Source organism: Hyla sarda, chromosome 7 (genome assembly GCF_029499605.1).
Source record: "Hyla sarda isolate aHylSar1 chromosome 7, aHylSar1.hap1, whole genome shotgun sequence".
Taxonomy (NCBI): Eukaryota; Metazoa; Chordata; class Amphibia; order Anura; family Hylidae; genus Hyla; species Hyla sarda.
The window spans coordinates 223469273-223478357 of NC_079195.1; the positions used below are offsets into that span (position 1 = coordinate 223469273).

General features: G+C 44.4%; 1 protein-coding gene across 1 annotated transcript in view; it reads right to left on the reverse strand.

Moving 5' to 3' along the window:
• Nucleotides 1-4060: 4060 nt before the first annotated feature.
• Nucleotides 4061-9085, reverse strand: part of RAVER2 (ribonucleoprotein, PTB binding 2) — a 41066-nt gene continuing 36041 nt past the window's right edge. The window contains 5 exon segments of the mRNA XM_056532843.1: nucleotides 4061-4499; nucleotides 6139-6252; nucleotides 7480-7557; nucleotides 7633-7754; nucleotides 7891-7987. Coding sequence (XP_056388818.1) covers nucleotides 4374-4499; nucleotides 6139-6252; nucleotides 7480-7557; nucleotides 7633-7754; nucleotides 7891-7987 — 537 coding nt within the window. The 3' untranslated portion in view covers nucleotides 4061-4373.

The following is a 9085-nucleotide window of genomic DNA, read 5'->3' on the forward strand; positions in this document are numbered from 1 at the left end:
GTAACGAGGGGCGGAGCCATGACGTCACGCTACTCCGGCCCCTGTATCGCCCGTCATTACGCACAGAGTGATCTCGCTCTGCGCAGTAATGATAGCGGGGTGCCGCAGGGGGGATCCCGGGGGTCCACAGCAGTGGAACCGCGGCGATTTAACATCTTATCCCCTATCCTTTGGATAGGGGATAAGATGTCTAGGGGTGGAGTACCCCTTTAAGTCCAGCCATATATTCTTCTTCTCACTTGCTGTATATGATCCCTTTAGGTGACAGACAGTGGCCATATTCTAGCTTTGGACTATTGAGAGCTGTAGGATTTCTCTATAAACCAGTCTCCCCGTGTATTTTCAGGTAACAGCCAGCACCCGCATCTTTTCTATAAACCTTCTCATGTAAATAGTTTGCGTCGTATTCAGCACTTACACCTTGAATATATATTATTAAAAAGGGGTTATCCTGGAAAAAAACTTTTTTTATATATATATCAACTGGCTCCAGAAAGTTAAACAGATTTGTAAATTACTTCTATTAAAAAAATCTTAATCCTTTCAGTACTTATGAGCTTCTGAAGTTGAGTTGTTCTTTTCTGTCTAAGTGCTCTCTGATGACACCTGTCCCGGGAAATGCACAGTTTAGAAGCAAATCCCCATAGCAAACCTCTTCTACTCTGTGCAGTTCCCGAGACAAGCAGAGATGTCAGCAGAGAGCACTGTTGCCAGACAGAAAACGACAACTCAACTTCAGAAGCTGATAATTATTGAAAGGATTAAGATTTTTTTTAATAGAAGTCATTTACAAATCTGTTTAACTTTATGGAGCCAGTTGGAAATACCCCTTTTAAGTCTGAAAATCTCCATAAGGCCAGCGTTCGAGTTGAGCAAATTTACAGCAAACCTCGCAGCTCGGCTGTTGATTACTTTAGTCTGCGGAAATTAATTCAGCTTTCCAAGGGCTCTGGTTGCCTGGAAAAATCCGGGAAGACAGTCTTAGGTCTCCTAGGTCTGTATCCACCTTTTCCAGGCAACTGGAGCCCTTGGAAAGCTGAACTAATTTACGCAGACTAAAGTAATTAGAAATGAGCGAGCTTACAGCAAATACGATTCGTCACAAACTTCCCGGCTCGGCAGTTGATTACTTTTCCTGCATAAATTAGTTCAGCTTTCCGGTGCTCCCGTGGGCTGGAAAAGGTGGATACAGTCCTAGGAGATTCTTTCCTAGGACTGTATCCACCTTTTCCAGCCCACCGGAGCACCTGAAAGCTGAACTAATTTATGCAGGATAAGTCATCAACTGCCGAGCCGAGAAGTTCGTGACGAATCGAATTTACTGTAAGTTCGCTCATCTCTAAAAGTAATCAACAGCCGAGCTGCGAGGTTACTGTAAATCCGCTCTACTCTAGCCAGCGGCGCACAGGCATAAAACAAAGGCATTTCTGCCGCCATGTGATGACCGTTTCCTGATCCTACGAGTTTAGAAACATTTTGGGGGAAGATTTATCAAAACCTGGAAAGATAGTGAAGTAGTTGGCCATAAGTACCAATCAGATCGCCTTTATTTTTCAGAGACCTTTAAAAAAAAAAAAAAAAAAAAAAACGCAATCTGATTGGTTACTATGGGCAATTACACCACTTATCCTCTGCACCGGTTTTAAAGGGGTTATCCAGGAAAAAAATATTTTTTTATATCAACTGGCTCCAGAAAGTTAAACAAATTTGTAAATTACTTCTATAAAAAAAAAAAATCTTAATCCTTTCATTAATTATCAGCTGCTGAAGTTGAGTTGTTTTTTTTCTGTCTGGCAATAGTGCTCTCTGCTTGTCTCGGGAACTGCACAGAGTAGGAGAGGTTTGCTATGGGGATTTGCTTCTAAACTGGGCAGTTCCCGAGACACGTGTCATCAGAGAGCACTTAGACAGAAAAGAACAACTCAACTTTAGAAGCTCATAAGTACTGAAAGGATGAAGATTTTTTAATAGAAGTAATTTACAAATCTGTTTAACTTTCCGGAGCCAGTTGATATATATAAAAAAAGTTTTTCCCTGGAATACCCCTTTAAATTAAATTAATCTCCCCCATCAAAGCAGGACACTCTATTGCAATGTTTTCCAAACAGGGTCTCCTGCTTCTTGCAAAACTACAACTCCCAGCATGGGACTTTTAGTTTTGCAACAGCTGGGGACACACTGGTTGGGAAACACTGGCTTAAGGCTGTGTGGGCATGCTGGGAGTTGTAGTTTTGTAACAGCTGGCACTGCTTTTCTATAATACCGGTGCAAAAAAAGCCTCAGTTATATGATCGTTCGTCTGAGGCCACAGGTGACTGCGCAGACTCTGGGTTACACACATTTGGCGCTTGTAAATGTTGAGAACTTAAAAGGGAAATTAAATAAGGTTTTCTTACTTTCAATGTGAATTTAAGCACTTTGTAGCTTTCTAAAAATAAAATATTCTGTAAAACCAGGGCCTGGCCTCCTCCACTCCAGACTATAGGGACTCATTCACACCTATACCACAGCAGTACGCCGGGAGATCTGAGCAAACGCTACCTATACATATGCTGTGGTATTACCCATAGGGGGACATTTCCAAAGCTTTTACACCTGCTTTTTGTCGCAGATTAGTTACACTTGCACAAAAAAGTGTTAGACTTTTTGCTAAAGTGATTTTAAATGGGCACGGTATGTACTACAACATCCGTCTAATATACTTTCCATGGACATAACGTTATTGTTTTCAACACAGGCTACCTCCAGTTGTTTCACCACTACAACTCCCGGCATGTCATGACAGCCAATAGATGTCAGGGCAAGCTGGGAGTTGTAGTAGTGAAACAACTGGAGGCACCCTGTATAGATGAGCTAAGGGCAGAAGTTGGCCCCCACCAGCAGGCATCAGTGATGTTGTGCCTGCTGGGGAAGTCTGCCTGGTAAGTGAGCGCACTACCAGGTAGACAAAAAGGCATTTCTCTGATAGTAAAAAAAATAAAATTTTAAAGGCAGGGAAGGGGTTAGGGATAGATGGGCAATAGGTAGGGACAGAAAAAAAAAAAAAAAAAAAAAAAGGATGGTGGGAGCTACTCTAACTAAAATGACTTTGGTACACACTTGCTTTTTTAACTTTGCAGCCGGAGGACATTTATGAAGTGCGACTTAGATAAGTGTCCCCCCCCCCCCCCCCCCATTATGCCAACATATTCAAAGGTCACTTATGGCTCCTGTAAGATCTAATTTTTTTTTCAACATCTGGGGGGCCACCCTTTGAGACCACTGATCTATAGCGCCATCCCGTGACGTTTCAGTTATTGCAAAACCAGAGCGCTGTCTGAGCATGCTGGGAGTAGTAGCTTTGCAACAGCTGGAGGACCATAGGGGAATTTCTATTGTTCGGGTCTTTCGGATAGGCCATCAGTGCGTGGAATCCCAGGATTTGGTCATCTGGACACGTGACTCAATCTGCTTTTTACTCCGTACGGTTTATGGTTAAAGTGACGACACATCATCATCTGATCAGTGATACCCAATGTATACAGTTTGGTTGTTTTACTACTTTTAAGAAGTATACTTAACTGTCCTCTTCTGACCCATATATAACACATTTATCAGTATACGGCTCATTCTTTGCACCGTATTCCGCAGATTTTATTGGTACCTTTTTTGTTTTGATGAGACTTTTTACAATTTTTTTTTCTCTGGCATATAAACTGTCCAGAGCAGGAGAGGTTTGCTATGGGGGATTTGCTCCAACTCGACAGTTCCTGACATGGACAGAGGTGTCAGCAGAGAGCACTGTGGTCAGACTGGAAAGAACTACACAACTTCCTGTGGAGCATGCAGCAGCTGATAAGTACCGGAAGGGTTAAGATTTTTAAACAGACATAATTTACAAATCTGTAGAACTTTCTGGCACCAGTTGATAACATTTTTTCCTCCGGAGTACCCCTTTAATGTAAACATCGCAATATACTTTATTACTGGTCTCCATTGTTCCGGCAGGGGGAGTGTGTACTATAGACTTCTATTAGACTGTTCGGCACTACATCATTTACATCACACAGGGCCCAATGGAAAAAGTTCACTAGTTCTTTATTGCTTCATATTTACAAAAGAAAAACAAAAAGTTTGCAGGCCATAAGAATATAAACCAAAACAGTCACAGCTAAGTGTAGAAAAAAAATCTACAAATCTTCACCGAGATTTAAACTGCTTTATATATAACAATTCCGCCTGAGAAATTCATTTATTTATTTATTTTTTTATATATTTTCATTTAGGCAACTCTAAACCTTTCAGTGCCAGACTAAACGGCTTCAAAAAAATATCAGTATAACCCACATTGTGCATCTTTGGGTGCGAAGGTGCAGACGTACGTGTGCAAAATGTTAGTAGACCTTCTTCCTCTTGAAATAGGCGTCGCTGTCGCCAGAGGCTCGGCCATAGTGCTCAGAGTATCCAGCGCCGGCGTCTGGGCTGGAGAGGATGTACGTCCTCTTCTCGCTGCCAGTTATCTGCCATTATAAGAGAATATCAATTATTGTAAAGGGAGCGCATGGAAACAAGCAGTCAGGGTAGAATGGGCAAAGGGATGGCCAGTGCCGGGATTGAGGGGGGCAAAGCATGACCGGCATTCAAGAAGCGCTAAAAAGGATGTGGTAAAAAAAAGGATGTGGTAAAAAAAAAAGGATGTGGTAAAAATGGTAAAAAAGGTAAAAAAAAGGATGTGGTAAAAAAGGTAAAAAAAAAGGATGTGGTAAAAAAAAAAAAGGATGTGGTAAAAAAAAAGGATGTGGTAAAAAAAAAAGGATGTGGTAAAAAAGGTAAAAAAAAGGATGTGGTAAAAAAAAAAAAGGATGTGGTATGCCTCCACCCACCCAGGCAGAATGTATGCTTAGTACACCCGTCCCCCGTCCCCCCCCCCCCCCAACCCAACCCAGATCTCCTGCACGGGACCCAGACAGTCTCCAAGAAGGAGGCGTGCAGACCCCCGCAGGAAGCCGTGGCCGACACGCCCAATATATCTCTATTGGAAGGGGGGGGGGGGGGTCAGCGGTTTCACCGGAACCGCTGGAGAGTCTGAGTCACGACTCCGGGAACGGAAGTCAGTTACGTCAGGACTCCGCCCCCGTGTGACGTCACGCCCGTCCCCCTCAATGCAAGTCTATGAGAGGGGGCGTCACCTCCCATAGACTTGCATTGAGGGGACGGGCATGACGTCACACGGGGGCGGAGTCCTGACGTAACAGACTTCCGTTCCCGGAGTCGCGACTCAGACCCTCCAGCGGTTCCGTTGAAAAACCAGGTGGGTGCCGCATGCAATAATGCGGGGGTCCCCAGCGGCGGGACCCCCGCGATCAGACATCTTATCCCCTATCCTTTGGATAGGGGATAAGATTTCTAGGGTGGGAGTACCCCCTTAAGGGCACGTCCAGACAATCGGATCCACAGTGTATTTTACACAGAATCTGCTGCCGAAGGACCGCTGTATGCTGCCTTTAGATGTGCCTGCTCGGGGCGGTTACGCCACTACTAGAAGACACACTGCAGTAGACTCTCACATCGCGGTTGCTCATGGCCCTAGCTCAGGGAACAGCCGCGATGTGCGAGTACACTGCGCATGCACAGCAACTCGCACATTGCAGCAGTGTCTGCTCGTAGTGCTGCTCCGAGCAGGCACATCTAAAAGGCACCCTGTAGGGGTCCTTCGGTGGCGGATTTGCAGCGTAAAATACGCTGTGGGTCCGCTTGTCTGATCGTACCCTAATGGGGTATTCCCAACTTAAAAGTTATCCCCTATCCATAGGATATAGCATGCTGAATCAGTGGGGGTTAACAATCTATAACACTTCCAAACATTGGCGGGTGCTGAGCGGGGTTCTCGTGATCGTTGGGGGTCTTAGTGCCCAGACCCGCACCAATTACCTTGCTATATCTTGTTATTAGGGTGATAACTTTTTGAGCTGTAAATACCCCTTTTCAGAAACCACAGCTTAGGATGTTCCCTTACCAGTGTGCCTCCAGCTGTTGCAAAACTACCGTGGCCATTGGCTGTCCGGGCATGCTGGGAGGTGTAGTTTAACAACAGCTGGAGGCACACTGCTTGGGAAATGCATACATGATACCGGGATATCTAGCAGACCCCTCCTGTACCTTTTCTGCAGACGCCGTAACTCCCGGCTGGTACAATCCTTGCGCGTTTCCGTAGTAAGCGGGCGGTGCTTGGACATACGCGTTGTATTCTCCGTAACCCAGAGTGGAAGACGACTGTAGGCAAAGAATCGGGAAACAACTTAGATGGCCACACAGTGCACCGCCTGATAACTGTCCCCCGTCACATGCTGCTCTAAATGTTTAAACATATATAGAGGCAGATTGTGCCGCCTCTTAGGGCATTCCGCGAGCGGAGATTCCGTCAGGCGTCCTCCACCTAAAATACTTAGGGGGTAGGACCGCGGGGCACTACGCCATCACCATTGACTGCTATGCAGTAGTCGCGGAATTCTGCGCAAAGAATGATCATGTTTTTTCTTTGCACGGAACAATTTCAGCGGACCAGACCACCACAGTATTTTCCAACAGAACAGGCTCAAGGCTGCCTTAAAGTCTAATGAGCAGTAATATGAGCTCACCCTTTTTACATCAATGGTCTGAACCTCAGCAGACAGGAGGGGGGGGGTTAAGGAAAACTGCTTTAAAAAAGTGATGAGATGTTGAGAGTTACAAGCCAAACATATCAGCTTATAATGGAAGCAATAAAACAACCTGGAGGAGGGGGGGTTGGGTTGAAAGATTAAAAGATTGTTTTATATCCTTTGTAATATGGTGTTTTTCTCTGTTCTGCCTTTGATAATATTTTATTAAAAAAAAAAAAAATAAAAAAGCCATTTTAACTTAAAACAACTCAGAAGATCTCTGCATTAGGGCTAAAAACATTATATTACCAAGTTGTTTTATTACTTTTTGACACCAATGTTTTTATCCAAACTGCAGAGATCTTCCATTATCAGCTAAGCAGTCTGGTATGTAGCTGTGACATCCAGTCACACTCTCTGAAAACAGAGCTCTCCTCCGCCCCTTCCCTCCTGCCTGCTGAGAATTAGACCATCGATGTGAAGAGGGTGAGCTCTTATTACTGCTCATTAGATTTTTATTTTTTTTAGGCAGCATTGAGCCTGTTCTGATGGGAAATACTGAAAGCCTTCCTGCTGCCTTATGAATCTAGTGAACAGTAATAAAAGCTCCCCTTTTCACATCATTGGGTCTGGTTGAGCAGACTGGAGAGCTCTGCTTATAGAGAGTGTGATGGGAAATCACAGCTACAAGCCAGATAGCTCAGCTGATAATAAAAGATCTGTACAATAGGACCGACAACATTATACTAATATAATATGTTTTGACACCATACACAGGTTGTTGTTTCTTTCGCTGGACAACCCTGTTTATAGTCCCTGTTAACCCTTTATAGCCATTGTAAACCCAAACTCTTCTTACTTGGCTGCTGTCACCAGGAACATCAGTTTGGGTTCCGCTATATGTGGAATATTGGTCATACCACTGCTGCAGGGCCTCCTGTAAGAGAACGGCAACGTTATCACCACCGGTCACCTACCGGCACCAGAGCAGAGGTGTGAACGCGCGTCTTACCTGAGAGTAATCCCCATATTGCTGGCTGTAGGTAAAGTAGCCATCCAGTGCGGGCTGTGCTCCTGCATCCTGAGAGAGGAGTCCGTCCATAGCGTGAGACTGCAGCGCCCGGATTGACATCCCTGGGGGGGGGGGACACAGAATAAGAAGACGGATCCTTCCTTTCAAACCCTGCACTTATAGCAGCTTTACACATACAGTCATGGCCAGGACCCCTCAATATGATCAGAGATGACCCCCTATGGCAGTAGGATTTACCAGGAAGAACGCTGGCCAGGTTCAGGTACGGGTTGGTGCTCAGCCGGAAGTCTCTGGGCGGCTCCCCCAGCAGTGACGTCTGGTTGGTCGCCTTGTTCTAAAACATCAAAAAGTAATTTTTTTTTTATAGAACTAATAAATGAGCAAAAGAAGCATCACACGACTTTCAGTACATACTCATAAAAGGCTTTCCCATATGACATCTATAAAGGTTTAATCCAGTGTTTGCCAACCAGGGTGCCTCCAGCTGTTGCAAAACTACAACTCCCAGCATGCCCGGACAGCCTTTGGCTGTCCGGGCATGCTGGGAGTTGTAGTTTTGCAACAGCTGGAGGGACCCTGGTTGGCAAACACTAGCTTAAATGAGCTCTCATTAAAACAAAATTTTTCATATTGTATTGCACTCCTTATGGTAAATAAAAAATCTTTCTAATGTACTTTGTAAAAAATAAAAAAATAAAAATGAAGTTTTTTATGAATTGTGTTTAAAAAAGCTGCCACTAGGTGTCTCTACTCCTCCAGAACAGATTTCCCCCATTCTCCTGCACAGACTTTGGACTCCTGCTGGCCTGTCAGAAGTCCAAAATCAGGAAATGCAGTCTGGAGTGCTGAGGGGTGTGTGTGCAGCCTTAGCCAATCATAGCTCATCTCACACTGAACTGCTCTGGGCTGTGTGTAGCAGAGTGAGGGAGGAAGTTCTCCCCTGTATGGCTTCAGATGATGTCACGCCTGCTGGGGAACGCCCCTTCCCAGTCTGTGAATCTGACTGAAACTGAGCAGAAAATACAGAACAATATCAAGGTAGAAAACTAAAAAATAATAAAAAAATAAAGGCCGGGGGAGGTTTATCATGATTGGGCAGTGAACTGGGAGGATTATAACATTAACAAGATCATGAGAGGTTCTCTTTAATCACTATATAAGTAAATAGTTCTATGATTGTATCCAGACTAGACAATACTCTGTGAGCTAAACACCCTGGACTCCAGACTGATACATTGCACCTAGCTAGTCCTGGTCTCAGCTGAGAAGTGACACAATTGTATCCAGTCTAGACAATGCTCTGTGAGCTAAACAGAAGGGATTCCAGACTAATACTTAAAAAAAAAAAAAATTGCATAGGGATCTGTGCAGCTTCTGTTGATATTCAGCTATTAATTTAGCCACTAGGTGGCAGTGTTGTACATCATTACAT